This window comes from Salmo salar, chromosome ssa06 (genome assembly GCF_905237065.1).
Source record: "Salmo salar chromosome ssa06, Ssal_v3.1, whole genome shotgun sequence".
In the NCBI taxonomy this organism is placed as follows: domain Eukaryota; kingdom Metazoa; phylum Chordata; class Actinopteri; order Salmoniformes; family Salmonidae; genus Salmo; species Salmo salar.
The window spans coordinates 30,044,369-30,064,765 of record NC_059447.1 but is presented as its reverse complement, the minus strand read 5'-3'; the positions used below and the strand labels follow the sequence as shown (position 1 = coordinate 30,064,765).

Sequence of the window (20,397 nt, the reverse complement as noted above, 5' to 3'; positions counted from 1 at the left end):
AGGACTGCAGAAAGATGGCAACTAACTGTAAATCCACGAGAAATGACATCTATGTTAACAATGACAGGGAAACAGGGTTATCTAGAAGACTAATCAAGGCAAAATAACATTGTCGTGGATGAAATCCCAGAGTCTCCACATGAGACCTGGACGGAGTGTGTTATTTTCTTGCTTTGTTCTTTTTCTTCTCAATATTATGTTCTCTCTGATAAGCTACCCAGTAAAGGGATAAAGATAGCCCATATGAATATATAGCCTTAGAAATAAGGTTAATGAAATCAATAACTGGCTTACATCAGATAATATTCATATATTGACTATCTCTGAGATTCACTTAAATAATTCCTTCGATAATAGAGTAGTAGCAATACAGGGATATAACATCTGTAGAAGAGACAGGAATGCTTGTGGGGGAGGTGTTGGTATATATATTCAGAGCCATATTCCTGTCAAGAGACGATCTCATGTCAAATGTTGTTGAAGTGCTGCGGTCGAAGGTTCACCTGCCTCATCTCAAGTCTATTCTTGTGGGGTGTTGCTATAGACCACCAAGTGCTAGCAGTCAGTATCTGGATAATGTGTGTGAAATGCTTGATAGTGTATGTGATGTTAACGGAGAGGTCTTTTTTCTTGGTGACCTGAATATAGACTGGTCTTGAGCGGACAGCTTGATGAAAACAAGGCTTCTTACTGTAACCAGTGCCTGTAATCTGGTTCAGGTTATTAATCAACCTACCAGGGTGTTTACAAACACTACAGGAAATATATCATCCACGTGTATAGAGCAGGATTTTTACTAATGTTGCGGAACTTTGTTCTAAAACTGTATCCACACCCATTGGACATAGTGACCATACTATACTGTAGTGGGTTATATCCAGAAACGCCAAAGTTCCAAAGGCTGGGCCTAAAATAGTGTATAGGAGATTCCTAAGTTGAAGATGTAAAAAAGATTTGTTGGTCTGAGGTGTGTAATGAGGAGCATCCAGACGCTGCACTTGATGCATTTATGACATTGTTTCTTCCAGCTATTGATAAGTATGCACCTATAAAGAAACTGACTGTTAGAACTGTTAATGCTCCGTGGACTGATGAGGAATTGAAAAACGGTGTGGTTGAGAGAGATGAGGCAAAATGAGTAGGCTAATAAGTCTGGCTGCACATCTGATTGGCAAACTTACTGTAAATTGAGAAATGATGTGACTAAGCTGAAACAAAAAGAAGAAGAAGAAAATAAATCATGAAACTAAGATAAATATTATAAAGTATGAAGGGAAAAAAGCTTTAAAGTACTTTAAATTAAATAATGGACAGAAAGACTAATTCAACTCCATCTATCATTGAATCAGAAGGCTCATTCATCACAAAACCTTTTGATATTGCCAATTATTTTAATTACTATTTCATAGGCAAAGTGGGCAAACTCAGGCATGAAATGCATAAAAGACTTTATAATGAAAGGAAAGCGTTGTAATTTTTTATTCTGTCAAGTTAGTGTGAAAATGTATTGTTGTCCATCAATAATGAGAAACCACCTGGTATTGACAACTTAGATGGAAAGCTACTGAGGATGGCAGCGAACTATATTGCCACTCCTGTTTGTCATACAGTGCATTCGGAAAGTATTCAGTAACACAGTGGTCTCCATCATTCTTAAATGGATGAAGATTGGAACCACCAAGACTCTTCTTAGAGCTGGCCGCCCGGCTAGACTGAGCAATCGGGGTAGAAGAGACTTGGTCAGGGTTGTGACCAAGAACCCGATGGTCACTCTGAAAGTCCTCCAGAGTTCCTCTGTGGAGATGGGAGAACCTTCCAGAAGGACAACCATCTCTGTAGCACTCCACCAATCAAGCCTTTATGGTAGAGTGGCCAGACGGAAGCCACTCCTCAGTAAAAGGCACATGACAGCCCTCTTTGAGTTTGCCAAAAGCCACCTAAAGACTCTCAGACCATGAGAAACAAGATTATCTGGTCTGAAGAAACCAAGATTGTACTCTTTGTCCTGAATGCCAAGCGTCACATCTGGAGGAAACCTGGCACCACCCCTACGGTGAGGCATCATGGTGTGGGGATGTTTTTTAGCAGCAGGGACTGGGAGACTAGTCAGGATCGAGGCAAAGATCAACGGAGCAAAGTACAGAGAAATCCTTAGTTAAAACCTGCTCCAGAGCACTCAGGACCTCAGACTGGGGCAAAGGTTCACATTCCAACAGGACAACGACCCTAAGAACACAGCCAAGACAACTTAAGAGTGGCTTCGGGACAAGTGTTTGAATGTCCTTGAGTGGCCCAGCCAAAGACCGGACTTGAACCCGATCGAACATCTCTGGAGAGACATGAAAATCGCTTTGCAGCGACGCTCCCCATCCAACCTGTCAGAGCTTGAGAGGATCTGCAGAGAAGAATGGGAGAAACTCCCCAAATACAGGTGTGCCAAGCTTGTAGCGTCATACCCAAGAAGACTCAAGGATGTAATCGCTGCCTGAGGTGCTTCAACAAAGTACTGAGTAAAGTGTCTGAATACTAATGTATATGTCATATTTCCTCTTTTTTTTAAGCAACGCAAAAATGTCTAAAAACCTGTTTCTGCTTTGTCATTATGGGATATTATGTTCAGATTGATGAGGGGGGAAAAACAATGTAATCAATTTTAGAATAAGGCTGTAAAGTAACAAAATGTGGAAAAGGTCAAGGGGTCTGAATAATTTCTGTGTATGTACTGATGTGTGAGTAACTGTCAGTAATGTGTGCAACTGTCAGTAGGACCTTTTTTTGTTCTAATATTCTTATTTTAAATGTGTGTTGTTCAGTCCTTGAGCTGTTCTTGTCTATTGATGTTCTGTATTATGTAATGTTTTGTGTGGACCCCAGGAAGAGTAGCTGCCTCTTCAGCAACAGCTAATGGGGATCCTAATAAAATACCACAACAAAAAAACTGTGAGGAAAGTAGAGGATGGTGAGCAATGGATGAGGGCGCCTGAGAGGATCCCAGTGAGTATTGGGCCAGTACAGAGTAACCCAAACAGTTTGTGCTTTAGTAAGGTTGACTTCTTGGCATTTTTTGCTATGGTCATTACTGCACAGATGGAAAGGAAATCCCAGAAGACTGATTTGATGGTAGAAGCAGCAGAGATGTTTTGTGTGTTGAGATTTTAGTGCAGAAGAACTACAGGGGGATTTCAGAGAAGGGTTTCCAGCCTCCCAAAGTAGTGTGAAGGGGTGGTGGGTTTGTTGGGGATAGTGGTGTATATCTAGGGGTAGATGGTGGTGCAATTCTTTTCTTTTTTTTTTTTTTACAAATTTCACTTTTTGTGAACAAAATGTGCAATTCACACTCCGACCTGTGAAAGGCAGCATTATGCAACAAAGCTTATAGTCTGCCAGAAAACAACTCTTAACTGTACTTTTCCACTTCCTTTTTCTACGGCGCTTTTAGAAGAAAATTGTGACTCGGCTGATTGGCCGAATAAAAGCTGCCGTTTGGTCGTCACAATCTCAAAGGTGAGATTCGAATAAGACATATAAATATGTATGAACATGTCATATTTACAATTATGTTTAGGGGAAACATAATGTGAGATGTACTCGAGTGGATGTTACTGCCACCGCCGTTAGCTTAGCAGATTGCTATCTGCCACCTGGCTAACAAGCATGCTGGTTAGCTTGCCATAGTGTCCATATGGAAACAACGTAGTTGCGCTCACTTGTTGATGTCCCCGATTAATGTCCCCTTACTAGATTTGGTGTTGTGACATTTTTGGTTAGCTAAGTTAGCTAACTAGGTCGCCTGCTAATATAATGCTAGCTGGCTAACGTTAGCAAGCTTAGGCTAGGGTATTGTAGATAACGACGTTAGCATTGCATTCTCTGCTTGATGATTACTTATGCAATATGCAAATAGTCTATCGATGGCAGTTTCTTAGCAATCCAATGGTTATGTGTTCTGGGTCCGTGATGACTAGGCCACTGCGCAAACTGAAATGCCTATCTAATGTTAGTGCATTGCTGAGTGAAAACAGTGCTGTTCATTGACATTGTCTGAGACCCTGCGGCCAAGGTTACTAATCTTATTTACATTTACATTTTAGTCATTTAGCAGACGCTCTTATCCAGAGCGACTTACAGTAGTGAATGCATACATTTCATACATTTTCTTCACATCATGGAGGTACACATCTTTTGCATTTCAGTAGTTCTGTCAAAGGTGTTTGGAGTTTTTCCAGGTTATAGAGCTCGCCAGCTTGTAGTCCTAAAAACCGAAAATGAGTTACCTCTGGTTCGTTCAGCCATTCCTATGGGAAAAATGAGTTACCTCTGGTTCGTTTAGCCCTTCCTATGGGAAAAATGAGTTACCTCTGGTTCGTTCAGCCATTCCTATGGGAAAAATGAGTTACCTCTGGTTCGTTCAGCCCTTCCTATGGGAAAAATGAGTTACCTCTGGTTCGTTCAGCCATTCCTATGGGAAAAATGAGTTACCTCTGGTTCGTTCAGCCCTTCCTATGGGAAAAATGAGTTACCTCTGGTTCGTTCAGCCATTCCTATGGGGAAAATGAGTTACCTCTGGTTCGTTCAGCCCTTCCTATGGGGAAAATGAGTTACCTCTGGTTCATTCAGCCCTTCCTATGGGTAAAATTGTTCAGCCATTCCTATGGGGAACATTAATGGGGAAAGAATAGGGTTTTGGAATAAACGCTGAAAATAACGTCAGAGGTTAACACAGGCTTCGGAGATCTTATACGTTTTGTTCTATGAGATACTATCAGTCAGTTAACATGACCATGAAGTTAGTGAGAATTATTGAATTCAGTCCTCTGTATGGTGTAAAACAATCTGGTACGCTGACTATCAAATCCATGTTTCAACAATCTTTAAACTGAACAGACCAGGGTGTGATGCGTTCTGCCTCTTCATGAGACGTCAGAGAGAGTCAGCTGCAAAACTACAGTATCAAACCCATTTCAATACGACCTCTCTCCCTAAAATTATATTTAGGTGACCCCTAGTGGCACTTGTTATCTTGTTATCTATATCACTTGTTATATATTAATATATTGTTATATATTATACTTCTTATCATCCACTTGCGTATGTACACCAAATTTCTATCTAATATACATAGTATAAGGTAACTAGATATCGTTCAAATCTGCGTTTCATTTTAAATGTTTACATCTGCCCTAACCAGACCATGGCGAAGTTCCATGCCCCTGAGATCCAGGACAATCCCTCTGGATGGGGTCCCTGTGCTGTCCCTGAGAAGTTTAAGGACATGCCCTACCAGCCCTTTAGCAAAGGAGACCGTCTGGGAAAGGTTGGTCTTCCTCTGCTGCCTCTCACCTTTAATTAGAAACAGCAGTTTGCCCTGCCTCAAGAGGAGGAAATTAGGCTGACTGATTTACTTTTCTATCCATCTGTGCAGGTGGCTGATTGGACAGGAGCAACCTACCAGGACAAGAGATACACAAGTGGGTTAAATTGTATTGTAGGATTCGCGATAATGAGCTCCTAGAGTGTGCGGCTCTCCCTTATTTTCAAGGATTCACGATAATAACATGATATGGTGTAAACATAATCCAGAATATATTGCCTATTCTAAATGTCTATATTCAATATTGATTTTGAGGTATTTCAGACCATGGATGCCATCATTTGACATTTGGTTGTATGTTTTGACAGACAAGTATTCATCTCAGTTTGGGGGTGGTAGTCAGTATGCCTACTTCCATGAGGAGGATGAGACGAGCTTCCAGCTGGTGGACACTGCCAAGACGCAGAAGACTGCCTACCAGAGGAACCGCATGAGGTTTGCTCAGGTACAAGACTAACCTGCTCGACCACACACTAAAAGGCTTTTCTGTGTCACCTTTTCTATAACAGGATGTTCTGTTTTTACAGAGGAATCTGCGCAGGGACAAGGACCGCAGGAACCTGACCCAGTTCAATATGCAGACCCTCCCGAAGAGTGCCAAGCAGAAGGAGAGGTGAGCTGCCTGCAGTTGTTTAGCCAATCCACTGCTAATGTGGCTTTCTAAAACACATGTTGTTCTGGTTTTCTCTACAACTCTGTCTTATCTCACGTGGTTCTGTCCAGGGATCGCATGCGCCTACAGAAAAAGTTCCAGAAGCAGTTTGGCGTCCGTCAGAAGTGGGACCAGAAATCCCAGGTATGGGAAGATCAAAAACATCAGTTCACCTCCGGACATCTGAACCGTATTGTCATACCCCTCAGATAACATCTGATGTGGTCGTATGAAGTTTCTGGCAACAGTCTTCCCAAACACCTGCTAACGCTACCATACGTGCCTGTCTCTCCTCCCTCCCCTTTCCCTTTCCCCCCTCATACCTTTCATTTCAAGGCCCAGTTGAAACCCCGGGACTCGTCGGTGGAGGTCCGGAGTGACTGGGAGGTGAAGGAGGAGATGGACTTCCCCAGGCTGATGAAGATGAGATACATGGAGGTGGAAGACCCCACTGACATGTGAGTGACTTATCAACACTGCATCTGTGCTCAATCCAGGGGAGAACGACTGCCCCCTCGCGTTGAGTTCAAGTTGATGGACGACCGCGGTACTGCGGGCATTGTTTCCACAAAACAGGATCCCCCATTATAGTGAAAGGGGAAATGGTGCTCTTTGGTCAGTATTCGTAGATGTATATAAACAAAATATTCAAACACAATCATGGTACCAATAATGGCTTCTATTTCACCAGATGTATGTCCTTGAACCGATTACTTTAAAATCACAGACAAAGTTATAAGAATAATCTAGTTGCTAATGGCAGCCTGCAGTACCTCTCTCGGCCTTCAATTTGAGATACTCAATGAGAGGGAGCAGCACTGAGCTAGCTTTCAACGTCACTTCATAGAGTAGGTTTCCAACAACTCCTCTGTGTAAAAGGATGGTCACATGCTGAAATGACACTTCCTTATCATGAAATGCGCCACTGAGCATTCTCATAGGAAACAATGTCATCGATGGCTTTGTCCATATTTTTTACAGTCTGTCTCACAGTTCAGAACAAAACCCACATTCTGAATAACATGATGTTCAAGTTGCTTTTCACCTGCAGTGAGTCTAGTCTGTTTTTTCCCTTTTTGTTTCTACTGGAAGACAATATTATATCCACGTAAAGTCAGTTGATTTTCTTTCTCCCTCAGTGAGTGCTGTGGTGCGTTGGAGTACTACGACAAGGCCTTCGACCGCGTCACCACTCGCAACGAGAAGCCTCTCAAGAGCATCAAGAGGATCTTTCACACAGTCACCACCACCGACGACCCGGTTATCCGCAAGGTACACCCTCTCAATTCCACACTTGTACAGCACTGTGCCAGGTACAGTACGCCAGAGCAACATATTATTGATTCAGTCCTTTTGTTGTTTTGTCTGCACGTTCTTGTCCAGAACTAATGGTTTCACACATTTCAGAAACAAAAACATGATTATTACAATGTCCACTGTCCTGTAGAGTCTGTTCTCTGCTCTGATGTAAATCCTTCCCTATACCCTCCTCTCTGCAGTTGGCTAAGACCCAGGGCAATGTGTTTGCCACCGATGCCATCCTGGCCACCCTGATGTGCTGCACGCGCTCAGTCAACTCCTGGGACATCATTGTGCAGAGAGTGGGCAACAAGCTCTTCTTCGACAAGAGAGACAACTCTGACTTTGGTGAGGCTATCTCAAGTTAATCTATTCAGCTGTTGGTCCATCTATGACTGGTCAAGGAAGTCTTGTTTACTAGTGTATCAGTAGTTATACCTTATATCAAACTCTCTCATATTTAAGTCTTCTTGCCATAATGCCAATGTTTAGGGGTGCGTTCGGTTTTTGTGCAATCGGCTCATCTAACCATCTGTAACTGTACGTGTCAGATCTGTTGACGGTGAGTGAGACTGCCAACGAGCCACCACAGGATGAGGGCAACTCCTTCAACTCGCCCCGTAACCTGGCCATGGAGGCTACCTACATCAACCATAACTTCAGCCAGCAGTGTCTGCGCATGGTAAGACCACTACAATTATACACCAATGGACATGTCTAGTGACATTCCTTCAATGTGAGTGTAATGTGGAAAAAGTCCAAGCATTTCTGCCATTGTAAAGAATACATTTGAATTGGATGTTAATTCTTTCAGTTCTAATAGGATGCCGTGTCTTTGTTTCCCCTCAGGGCGGGGAGAGGCACAAGTTCCCTAACCCCAACCCATTTGTAGAGGAGGACATAGACAAGAGTGAGGTGGCCTCTGTTGCCTACAGGTGGGTACTGACCCCTGCTGCTCTCTCACTACTGCTCTCTCACTACTGCTCTCTCTCTACTGCAGACCATCTAATCAGTCAGACCATCTAATCAGTCAGACCATCTAATCAGTCAGACCATCTAATCAGTCAGACCATCTAATCAGTCAGACCATCTAATCAGTCAGACCATCTAATCAGTCAGACCATCTAATCAGTCAGACCATCTAATCAGTCAGACCATCTAATCACAGTTGATTCACATCTGTAAGTGGTCTTTTTAAAAAGAAAAAGTGGTACTCGTGTTTTTAAATGGATCCATGTGATGTGTCCTGCTGGACTCTGGGTTAGTGTTGAGGGCTGTAGCTGTGTAGACCTGTAAAGTCACCTGTTTCTGTGTCAGGTACCGCCGCTGGAAGCTGGGGGAGGACATTGACCTGATTGTACGCTGTGAGCACGATGGAGTGATGACCGGGGCCAATGGAGAGGTGTCCTTCATCAATGTCAAGACCCTCAACGAGTGGGACTCCCGGGTAAGAGGAGGAACGAGTGATGACAGAAAAGACAGTACTAGATATTTGATGCTATCTCTGGGGATGAAATGCAGTATTAACTTCCCCTCTAATGCTTAATGTTGTTGAATGTTTTGTTCTTGTCTTAAGCACTGTAATGGAGTGGACTGGCGTCAGAAGCTGGACTCTCAGAGAGGAGCTGTTCTGGCCACCGAGCTGAAGAACAACAGCTACAAACTGGCCCGCTGGACCTGCTGTGCCATGCTGGCTGGCTCAGAGTACCTCAAGCTAGGGTCAGTGCGACTATATACTGTTCACAGCAACCATTTTTCCCCTTCAAATTGTCCATAAATTAAATTGGTTATGAGCTGAATAGCTTGGTACATCCTCTGTTATTAAACAATTCAACCGACCTCCATCAGTTAAATCCCCTGCCTTCCTGTCTCCAGGTACGTGTCTCGTTATCACGCGAAGGACTCTGCGCGCCACGTGGTCCTGGGAACCCAGCAGTTCCAGCCAACTGAGTTTGCCAGCCAGATCAACTTGAGCATGGAGAACGCCTGGGGCATCCTCCGCTGCGTCATCGACATCTGCCGCAAGCTGGAGGAGGGCAAGTACCTCATCCTCAAGGACCCCAACAAGGTGAGCCCGGGACTGCTGACCATTGAGCCTCTGTGACCGCTGACCATGGAGCAGAGCATGCCCTTGACTGTTTCTGTAGAGCGCTGCCAATGACTTGAAAGACTAGTACTTGTCTCTGCAACTTGTAGTAGTTGATTTTCCCCCATTGTCTGACGGTGTCTGCACACAGAGCTCTAGAAATGTTAGTGTTCCTTACAGAGAGTCAATATCATCATTGTGTGCTTTTGCCAACAGCAAGTGATCCGCGTGTATAGCTTGCCTGACGGGACCTTCAGCTCAGATGAAGATGAGGAAGAAGATGATGAAGATGATGAAGAGGACGAGGAGGAGGAAGGTAAGAAGGACTGCCACCATTGCACTATGCGGTACCTGTACAATGTTTACAGGGCATTCGGAAAGTATTCAGACCCCTTCACTTTTTCCACATTTTGCTACATTACAGCCTTATTCTAAAATTAATGAAATAGATTTTTTCCCATAAATGTACACACACTACCCCATAATGAGAATTCGAAAACAGGTTTTAGAATTATTTGCTAATTAAAAATAAAACATACCTTTTTTTACATAAGTATTCAGAGCCTTTGGTATGAGACTTGAAATTGAGCTCCGGTGCATCCTGTTTCCATTGATTATCCTTGCTGTTTCTACAACTTGATTGGAGTCCACTTGTGGTAAATTCAATTGATTGGACATGATTTGGAAAGGCACACATCTGTCTATATAAGGTCCCACAGCTGACAGTGCATGTCAAAGCAAAAACCAAGCCATGAGGTTGAAGGAATTGTCCGTAGAGCTCCAAGACAGGATTGTCTCAAGGCACAGATCTGGGGAAGACTACCAAAAAATGTCTGCAGCATTGAAGTTCCACAAGAACACAGTAGACATTTTTAAGTGGAAGAAGTTTGAAACCACCAAGGCTCTTCCTAGAGCTGGCCACCCGGCCAAACTGGGGACACGGGCCTTGGTCAGGGAGGTGACCAAGAACATGATGGTCACTCTGACAGAGCTCCAGAGTTCTTCTGTGGAGATGGGAGAACCTTCCAGAAGGACAACCATCTTTGCAGCACTCCAACAATCAGGCCTTTATGGCCAGAAGGAAGGCACTCCTCAGTTAAAGGCACATGAAAGCCTGCTTGGAGTTTGCCAAAAGGCACCTAAAGACTCAGACCATGAGAAACAAGATTCTCTGGTCTGATGTAACCAAGATTTAACTATTTGGCCTGAATGCCAAGGGTCACGTCTGGAGGAAACCAGGCACCACTCAACTGGCCAGTACCATCCCTACAGTGAAGCATGGTGGTAGTAGCAGCATCAAGCTGTGGGGATGTTTTTCAGCGTTTGGGACTGGAAAACTAGTCAAGATCGAGGGAAAGATGAACAAAGCAAAGTACACAGATCCTTGATGAAAACCTGCCCAGGACCTCAGACTGGGGCGAAGGTTCACCTTCCAACAGGACAGTGACCCTAAGCACACAGCCAAGACAACGCAGGAGTGGCTTCGGGACAAGTCTCTGAATGTTGTTGAGTGGCCCAGACTTGAAGCCGATCGAACGACTAGAGAGACCTGAAAATAGGTGTGCAGCGACGCTCCCCGGCCAACCTGACAGCTTGAGAGGCTCTGCAGAGAAAAATTTGAGAAACTCCCCAAATACAGGTGGCCAAGCTTGTAGAGTCATACCCAAGAAGACTCAAGGATGTAATTGCAGCCGAAGGTGCTTCAACAAAGTACTGAGTAAAGCATCTGAATACTTAAGTAAATGTGATATCAGTTTTTTTTTATATATAAATTTGCAAAAATGTCAATCCGTTTTTGCTGTGACATTATGGGGTATTGTGTGTAGATTGGGGGGGGGGGGGGGCGATGTAATCCATTTCAGAATAAGGCTGTAACACAATGTGGAAAAAGTGAAGGGGTCTGAATACTTTCCGAAAGCACTGTATATATTACAATGTGTGGTCTTAAATTGTTTATTTGATTGTATTCTGTCTAATGGTTTATAAGTAATGTGATTTTAAGTTGACTTTTTGTACAATTTGTTTAGCATATTCTGAATTACTTATGTTTTCTCTCCCCCTTATTTCTCTCTTTCCTGTCCTCTTTTTCTAGATGAACAAGAACCCTAAGGTGTGACAATTGCACTAGTGACCAGGTGTCCTGCATCACACAGAAAATACTCATTACATTCAAATAAAGATCTGAGAAACTGGCTCGTTTCCATTTATTTTGTATTTTCTCCTACTGAAAAATAATCACTAAGCAGACTCATCAAAATGAGTCAAGGATTCCTATTCTGCGAAGTGTATATATTGTTAATTGCAATTGAAGTTTCTGGTATATGTAGATACTTGATGTTTCTGTACACAGGTTGAGTGAATGGCTACTGGGTAGTTGGTGAGGGCAGAGCTACATCAATCTGTATGCTGATCTATGTCCCAAATAACTTCCAAGGCATGTCACCCGTCTGCTCCTCAAACACCTGGTCAAAGCTGAGCCACTGTAAAGGTGTTCTTCCAGTCAATGCTTTTATCTGCCAAATAATAAATATGTAGCTGTTTGAGATCTTCAAACATAATGACATATGAACTACCAAGGGGGACCTTTTACATTCAATCTTGTTTGCCAGAGATGTGTGACTGATAAGTGAGTCTGTTTCGTTATCGCCAGGGCCCTGTCCAGAAACTACCCCTCCCAACTCATCTGGCACTGAGCCAGTGTCCAGAAGTTGAGTCTCCCTCAGGCACAAAGAAGCTGTTCCCATACAGTATCTTTTGGGGCTGTGTCACAGCCAGACGTATGGCTATATCGAAAGCCATATCAGACTAGATGTCCCAAGATGGGAGGGGAGAGGACTGGGGAAAACACATGTTGTATACATTGTTCTGATGAAAGTGGAGTATATTTCAAGGCACTGGTTGTGTGTTGCCATATCATAAAAGTATGATAAACGGTGGATTCAGATGAGGTCATGGTGGAAATGGAAGCTTAGATTTTCAACCAGGTCAGTTTTTGATCATCCTGGCAAAACTAGAAACAGGAAGTGAAAACACTGCAGTCAGATAAACTGTCCTAACAGTCTCTCAATACAATGATTGTAATGATCTCATGAGGGATTTTCATTGACAGCTATAATACATATGTGAGAAAAGGTTGTTTAAAGAGATATGCAATGAAATAGAACTATGTTATTCTGTTTGTTCATTTAGGCCAAGCAGTCCCTCTCTGAGGTCTCAGGGTTGCGAATAATCCTTATCAGAGAGAGGTGGGGAAGAGTGCTGTGGGAAATGGCATCCTAGGCAGAAGGGGTGTTTGACGTGGTGTGGGTGAGAACCAGGGAGGCGGTGAGGAGACAGGGCAAGGATGCCGAGAGGCAGGTGACAGTGGCGGACGCCTAGTTGGGAGGGGTTCCCCTCCAGGGGCTCTTCTCTGAGGGTCCGGAGGGACATCGTCCACGGCGATCCTGAAGGAGGCCAGGATCACTGATGTCTGGTATTAAATTGTCCTGATGAGAATGCAGTACCAATGACCACTTTTTTATATATATATATATATTTCCCCCCTTCAGAATACCATCAAGTAGGCCTATTATTAACACAAAAAAGGCCAGACATGATCAGTACCTTTCCATTTCATAACATTTCCACACAAGTCAACATCAGAATAAATTATACTAACATGTTTCATTGCCTGTTAGCAAGACATCTTCAACTAGTGGTGAAGTGAGGAATATGAGTCTTCTGTGTATGAAGGTGCACGTCAGCAGCACAATATTTGGAAACATTATTACATTTCACTTTCAGTATTTTGAATGAACACATCATTGTAAACAGGGCATGACATTAAACAGACTACTCTGAACAAGTAATAAACTGAATACATTTCATCAAATTACCTTAATTTTAGTTTTGTAGACTCTTGTGTACAGAATGATTCATAAAAATGAAAAAAAGTGCTTTGTGTCATTTATTTTTGACTGTTGAACATTCCAAGTGCCACTGTACAGTATGTTTGAGAGGCCCTAACTTAAAACTGGTAAGTCATTGATGTTGTCCTACTGTATCATACACATTGTTTTTTTCTCTTTCAGATTCTGCTCCAGAGGGTAAAATGGCTGCTCCAGGATTCTCTGGCACTTCCTGGACTTCCAAATTCCTCTACACAGCGAGTCATGGATCCTTTGCCAGGAGTCCAGCTCTGTGCTCCACAATGCTGATCTGGCACGGATGAGCTGGGATCTCTCACTCTTGCTGCCTTTGGCCAGGCTGACACTGTCTTTACAGATGAAGAAGACATCCAGGCCAATGAAGAGGGCGTTGAAGGTGATTAAACCAGCCCGCGCTGAGCTGGAGAGGGCTAGTGGGGTGCCTTTCGCTACCTGTCCAATGTCCGGGATGTCCCCTGCTAGCTTGGGTAGGTTTCGTGCTGCTTTGCCTTCCTGGACCACCAGCTTACCAGCGCTTGCGATTAGATCTTCATTTGCAAAGGCCTTCACACTCAGAGCTGAGGCACAGTCCATTATGGTGTCAATGCCTTTTCCGATGGCCCTGGCTTTGACAATCACCTTCCCTGCTCCCAGCATGACATCCACCCTGCTCTGCTCCAGGATGGGCTCCATATTCCTGGCCACATCCTCCAAACACTCCTGGAGACTCTCCACGTCCTCCATGAAACTCTGGAATATTTCACTGGCTTTCTTCTCATGGATGCTATTGACCTTCATCTCTGTGATACCAGTGGTTATACTGTTGACCCCACTGGTGACCCCCAGGCTGGCCCCTGCAATTGTGAGGGCCAGTGACACTCCAGCAGTGACAGGGGACAGAGCTAAGCCCACGATGGATAGGATCCCTCCAGCTACCCCCACTGAGCTGCCTGCCACACTGGAGATCTTAGCCCCCAGCTTCATCCTGTCCAGCTGCACAGCATTCTCCTCCAGCTCGGTCAGAAACTGCTCCATCCTGGGTCGGCGCTGGCTGAACAGACCAATGAAGCGCTGAGCAGCCCCTTGGAACAGGAACGTCAGTCTGAGGTTCTGGTCCATCCTGGGGAGATGGATTCAACATCTATTTACCTACACCAATAAACATAGTTCTTGATCAAAAATATCAATAGAAGTTTAAAGAGAACAACCAAACTAACCTTACCTGATATCACTCAGCTGATTCAAATGTTGGAGCATCTTTTGTATGGACTCTTCCCTCACATCAGCACCAAGATTGACCACAGGGATGTCATTCTTCTTTTTCCAAAACAGCATTTGACTGATGTAGCTACTGTAGCAATGCATATTAATTTCAACATTACATTATATTCATTAGATTATTATGTGGCTTTTGAATTATATCACAAAACTAATATAATATAAATGCTGATTTTGAGGGATCTTACCCAAGTTTATTCTCAGACTGTGGTCTGGTCTGTAATCTTGAAGGAAAAAATGGGCATCAAGTGTTTGTAAAATGGCAATGAAGAAGATTAAATGAGTTAATGTTGAAGCAATTGTGATGGGAGCTCCACTTACCCCTTCTCCATCCTTTTACAGACCTGCTGGCTGATTTGTATGTATCTATCCAGTTGGCAGGCCAGCACCTCTACATTGAGGAGGCTGGGCATAAAGAAGGCCTTAGCATCCCTCTTAAAATGGATGAGGAGAGGGCAGGCCATTCTGGCAGCAATGATGACAGCCTGAACACTGGCAGGGTTCGTCCCCTGAGGCAGACAGAGGAACCTGTTCTCCTCAAACACCAACAGACAGGTGACCGCCAGACACTCCACAGCATCCAGGAAGTAATCCAGCTTCTCCAGGCCTCCCAGAGTGTCCTTTAGTACAGCTCCCAGCTCCTTCTCCAGCTCCTCACGCCTACTGTCTGCAGTCACCTGGGTCAGACCGCTCCATACGAACTCCCCAAACGCCTTGGCCTTGGTCGCTGAGTTACGGACATGGTCGAACTTAAGGTCAATTCTGTCTGCCCTCTCCTTGATGTCCCTCATCATTTCCAGTTCTGTCTCCCTCTGAAGGGCCCATTTGGAATGCCTGTCGCTGAACTCCCTCACTGTGTGAATGTGGCTGAGGGTGTCTGAGATGTACTGGCCCAAGGGCTCCCTTGTTAACGCTGATCTGTAACAAAAGAGGGCTATACTATTGAATTCAGGATAATCACTATATAAAATTACGAAGTTGTAGATTTACAGAGTGCCAACTTTACCCTTTAACCTTTATTGAATGAATACATTGGATTCTTTGTCAACACTGCCCTCTGTTGTTTTTGTAATGTAGCCCAACAACACTCTCCTTACTGCCCCAGTTAATAAACCTCTTAAATGTAAGGTCCCCTATGTGGTTCTGGTACCGGTTCCAACCGACATTTTCGCTTATAAATCGATCTGTGGACACAGTAGATCGAAATGGATTAAGCGAAAGCCCTGGTTCCCAAGGACACAGTAGTATTTTTTCTGAGCCTATGTGATGTAGGATGTGAAATCTGAAACCACTTGAAGCTGGGATGTCCCTCCTACCATTTCATTCACTCTTCCAACTGTCCATCAACTCCTGAACCCTACATCACAGGTTTCATCATGGTAACACATTAAGAGATACGTTTTAGATGAATGGCTATAAATCTATAGTTAGTCATTTTATAATTTGATTATGCTATATTTAGAAAGCATAAGTCATTTCAATCCATATTCATACAGTTTTGTTGAATTGGAAATACATCATATAAAATACTTCATATTTGTACTGTGTACTTGAGCTTGTCCTCAAAAGTGACTACACCTCAGCAATGTATAACTATTTTTTTTACCAGAAATGTGAGATTTTAACCTTTCTTTGGGTATACAGCGTTACTGGTTATTGTTTATGGCCCTCTCATGATACATTACTTTTGTGGATTACGTAGATTACATTTATTTATTCCATTTAGTTACATTTAACTGTTTAACAGTCTCACCGTGACATGACGCTCTCCATGTGTTTGGACATTTCCTGGTTGGTTGATATCGTTACTGAACAGTGTTGCCTTGTCCCCAATGCATGTCCAATGGAACTGTGGATAATTAAAAAAAATCACAGGCATGAAAAATAAAAGTCTACATTTCTCTTCTGAAATAATTTTGAATTAGGATTCACAGACATCGCATAGCTACATGCGCAAACACAGTACTTAATTTGTAAATCGGGAGGTCGCGGAAAACATTGTGAGCGCGAGGAGTGGCATCCATCCAGGGACCACATTGAGGAAAGTGACAAATAACGTAGCAGCGCAGCAGACAGAGTAAACAGCCAAGTAGCCTACTATATGTGGTGGTGAAATGGACAGGGGAATCAGTTGCTGATTCCGATTTCTTATTTCCTCATTCTAGACAGTGTACTACAACAGTTTCAGACGTGACTGCAGAACACCCGCCATATGCATATGCACACATACTCAGCTGTGGTGTTTTACAAGACCCGAATTCCATCTAATTTTCAAGACATCAATGTAGCAGTAGAACAAATATCACAATATCGTAATAGTACTTCAAATAAAATAATATAGGCTTTTAGTCTCCTAAGGCTGTGTGGAAGACTGGCTGTTGTGCATTTTTTCATGTTCAGTGTTAACTATAACCTGTGTCTTCTTAAACCTTGTCTACAATGCTTGCTGCCACCAAATGCGCCTTGGTTTGGGCATGTTAAAAAACTTTTTTCTGAGGGCTCTTAGTTTTTCTTTTAATGTCAGAGGATGTTACTGCATTCTACCCACACTTTTGCTAGCTAGTTTAATCCCCATAACCACTATGTACAAATAAGAAAGCAGTTCTTGAATCAGTGTGGCAAGATATGATGATTACACCGGAAGACCGCGCTTTCACGTGATGATCATTCTGGGGGGCGGGAGCAATAACGACGAGGCAACTTGATTTAACGCTCATCGCTTTTATTAGAATGGTAAATAGGTACCGGAACGAACAAGTCAAATCTGAGACATGCTGGATCCGGCTCAAATTAAGCACTGGGGCAAAGGTGTTAAAACGTTTCGTAATACAACATTTCAAAAGGGACAATCTGCAGTTGGGAATGTATAAAATAACGATAGCCCTGTGTACACATTATCTCTTGAAGAATATAATGTATTGCCTCATTAGCTGAGTCCAACTCTCATATCCCACCAGAACCCACAATATAAGCTTGTTTTACTCCAATATTTGCAAACAAAGTAAATGTAAACAAACACTATATACCCTCAATACATGGTTAAAACTATAATGTTGATATGATGGATGGTCAGTCCTTGTATGCATAGGTCTGTCTGTGAAGTGGTTACAATCTCCAGTTACATCCCTCAATTTTTAGCTGAAACGGGCTGGTAAAACGCTTTGTTATTGTTTCAACTGTTGATAGCCCCTTTCACTGAATTAAATACATATGGATTTATAAATCTCACTCACCTTGACAAAGGCGCTGAATGCTGTTCATTCTCCCTACACCGGGAATGTTGTCTTCTCAGTTTCGTTTCCCTTTACCAAACTCCTCCTGGACCCGTTGAGCTATAATAAGAACGCTTGGCCACGTCACCACCATGCCTTTGAATGATTGAGACTGCGAGGCGAGAAAGAAACGCCAAAACACAGAGCAAATTCTTTAGTAAACAAATCTGTTGCGTGGAACAACATTGTGGCCTATTTTTTTGTGTGTTCATTTTGTAAGAATTTGTAAGATTTTCTACTTAGTGTGCCTCTAACATGCACCAAGCTAACAAACGTTATTACCATGAATTGCAGCTATTACACATGTTTTCCACTAACCAACTAGTTATGTCTCAATGTGTAAACAAGCAAACTGATGTTTCCACTTGCAGCACATAACAGGAACTGGCCCAACCACAAGCCTGCGGGGCCCCATCTCGTGATAACAGCAACAGTGTCTGGCATGCTCGACCCTGTGAAAACAGGAACACACACACACACAAGCCATAGCTTATCCAAGGCACTCACACCCAGACTTAGAACCTTTGACAGAAACCTAACATCATCAGAACATTGTGCAAGATCGCAGGAAGACGCATGAACAGATGGAGCCAATCGACGGTGACAACGCCTGGACCTGAGCCAACCAGAGGATCGGGACTTCAACACTCAACCTACTTTCTGTGTTGTATAAAACATGTAAACAAACTGTTTTAGGCGCTCTCCTCCGCTGGCTCCCTCAGAGCTACTGGAACGAGTCCGTGCACGCTGTACCAAATATTTTCACTCTGAATAAACTATCGCTTGTCATATAATTTAGCGCCTTGTCCGAATCAGTCCTTGACCGACTCTCCCTTCTACTCATTCCATTTACCAACAATTTTAAAGTTTTATTTGGAAGGATGGTGAGACTAGTCACATACTAGTGACTTCAGAGGGTAGCTGACAAATGCAATATCCATTTCAGACAGATGTGGTATGTTACCTGTAAAAAATATAAGGCAATATTTAAATCTCATATAGAGTAAGTGAACAGCAAACCTGGTTTCAAAAAACAATTAAAGCAACACCTCATGACACAACGCCCTTCCTCATTCATCACTTTTGTGTGTATATACTGACATGTATGTGTAACTGATAGATGAACACACATGTGGACTACATGTGACGTGTATGTGTAACTGATAGATGAACACACATGCGGACTACATGTGACATGTATGTGTAACTGATAGATGAACACACATGTGGACTACATGTGATGTGTATGTGTAACTGATAGATGAACACACATGTGGACTACATGTGACGTGTATGTGTAACTGATAGATGAACACACATGTGGACTACATGTGACGTGTATGTGTAACTGATAGATGAACACACATGTGGACTACATGTGACATGTATGTGTAACTGATAGATGAACACACATGTGGACTACATGTGACATGTATGTGTAACTGATAGATGAACACACATGCGGACTACATGTGACATGTATGTGTAACTGATAGATGAACACACATGTGGACTACATGTGACGTGTATGTGTAACTGATAGATGAACACACATGCGGACTACATGTGACGTGTATGTGTAACTGATAGATGAACACACATGTGGACTACATGTGACATGTATGTGTAACTGATAGATGAACACACATGCGGACTACATGTGACATGTATGTGTAACTGATAGATGAACACACATGTGGACTACATGTGACATGTATGTGTAACTGATAGATGAACACACATGCGGACTACATGTTGATGTTTTAAATGAATGTCAATTGTAAAGTATTTTGTCTGTAATATCTTTTTCGTTATGTGTTGGACCCCACTAGACTAACTGTCACCACTGACATCGGCTAATGGGGATCTTAATCAAATCCTAAATCTTACCCTTTCAAACATCCCCTTATTTACAACTTATTTGCAGGTATAACCCTTTTATACATATCAGTGGGAAACTGGCAAGTTGGGAGGGGTGGGGAGTGGGGGATGTTGCTGTTTGCAGTTCAAATTAGGAAGGTGTTAAAGAATGGAAGTGATTATAAATGTACCTGCAAAAAGCAGAGAACCATTCACACAGACCTGATACCTGTATTTTGGTTACAGGGTCGGTGAAAATGCAGGAATCATTACTAGGTCTTTAGGTGGCTTTTATTTTCCGTGTTTTTTTTTATTCCTTACCCCTTTTCAGATATACATATGTCCCACCTTGCTATCTTAAGGTGAATGCACTAACTGTAAGCCAAAGCGTCTGCTAAATGACTAAAATGTCAAATGTAAATGTGACTGACTAGCACAAATCGGTCTTATGTAGCAAAATTTTAAATTGTGCTTTTTACATTGGATAAAGTAGAGACTCAGAGCTACAAAATGGTATATCATACACTGCATTTTTGAGGAACAATGGGAAAGTAATTCTGCTTTGAAAGGTAATAAACTTAGCATTAGCATTAGCATTGTCCACACCCTCTTAAGCCAGCCCCACCCATCTCTTTAAGGATTCACATGTGAGGTCATGTGCTAAACAGTGAGTA

General features: G+C 42.9%; 2 protein-coding genes across 10 annotated transcripts; one reads left to right on the top strand and one right to left on the bottom strand.

The window, feature by feature from the left end:
• Positions 1–3,362: 3,362 nt before the first annotated feature.
• LOC106606913 (eukaryotic translation initiation factor 3 subunit D) lies at positions 3,363–11,600 on the top strand. Of its 2 annotated transcripts, none has more exons than XM_014203380.2 (16): positions 3,363–3,504; positions 5,189–5,314; positions 5,423–5,468; positions 5,680–5,816; positions 5,899–5,984; positions 6,095–6,167; positions 6,366–6,481; positions 7,163–7,295; positions 7,523–7,670; positions 7,874–8,004; positions 8,172–8,257; positions 8,640–8,769; positions 8,899–9,041; positions 9,198–9,390; positions 9,625–9,724; positions 11,501–11,600. In XM_014203380.2, exons 2-16 carry the CDS (start codon positions 5,192–5,194, stop codon positions 11,515–11,517), a joined length of 1,662 nt encoding a protein of 553 aa, XP_014058855.1. In that variant the 5' UTR covers positions 3,363–3,504; positions 5,189–5,191; the 3' UTR covers positions 11,518–11,600. The 2 variants fall into 2 exon arrangements, with proteins under 2 accessions (XP_014058855.1, XP_045576191.1); XM_045720235.1 differs by having other exon boundaries at positions 6,360–6,481.
• On the bottom strand, positions 11,583–18,540 carry apol (apolipoprotein L). 8 transcript variants are annotated; one of them, XM_045719450.1, is made up of 7 exons: positions 18,146–18,540; positions 17,825–17,975; positions 16,322–16,440; positions 14,913–15,509; positions 14,780–14,815; positions 14,536–14,664; positions 11,583–14,433 (listed from the first exon to the last, which is right to left on the bottom strand). In XM_045719450.1, exons 4-7 carry the CDS (start codon positions 15,383–15,385, stop codon positions 13,443–13,445), a joined length of 1,629 nt encoding a protein of 542 aa, XP_045575406.1. In that variant the 5' UTR covers positions 15,386–15,509; positions 16,322–16,440; positions 17,825–17,975; positions 18,146–18,540; the 3' UTR covers positions 11,583–13,442.
• Between the last annotated feature and the right edge of the window lie 1,857 nt (positions 18,541–20,397).

Coding starts and splice junctions, on each gene's coding strand:
- LOC106606913 (XM_045720235.1), top strand. CDS start 5,192: ATGGCGAAGTTCCATGCCCCTGAGATCCAGGACAATCCCTCTGGATGG. Junction 5,817..5,898: donor ACCGCATGAGGTTTGCTCAG/GTACAAGACTAA, acceptor CTGTTTTTACAG/AGGAATCTGCGCAGGGACAA. Junction 6,168..6,359: donor AGTGGGACCAGAAATCCCAG/GTATGGGAAGAT, acceptor TTTCATTTCAAG/GCCCAGTTGAAACCCCGGGA.
- apol (XM_014203372.2), bottom strand. CDS start 16,628: ATGTGGTCCCTGGATGGATGCCACTCCTCGCGCTCACAATGTTTTCCG. Junction 16,441..16,557: donor CCTCCCGATTTACAAATTAA/GTACTGTGTTTG, acceptor AATTATCCACAG/TTCCATTGGACATGCATTGG. Junction 14,816..14,912: donor TGTAAAAGGATGGAGAAGGG/GTAAGTGGAGCT, acceptor TTTTCCTTCAAG/ATTACAGACCAGACCACAGT.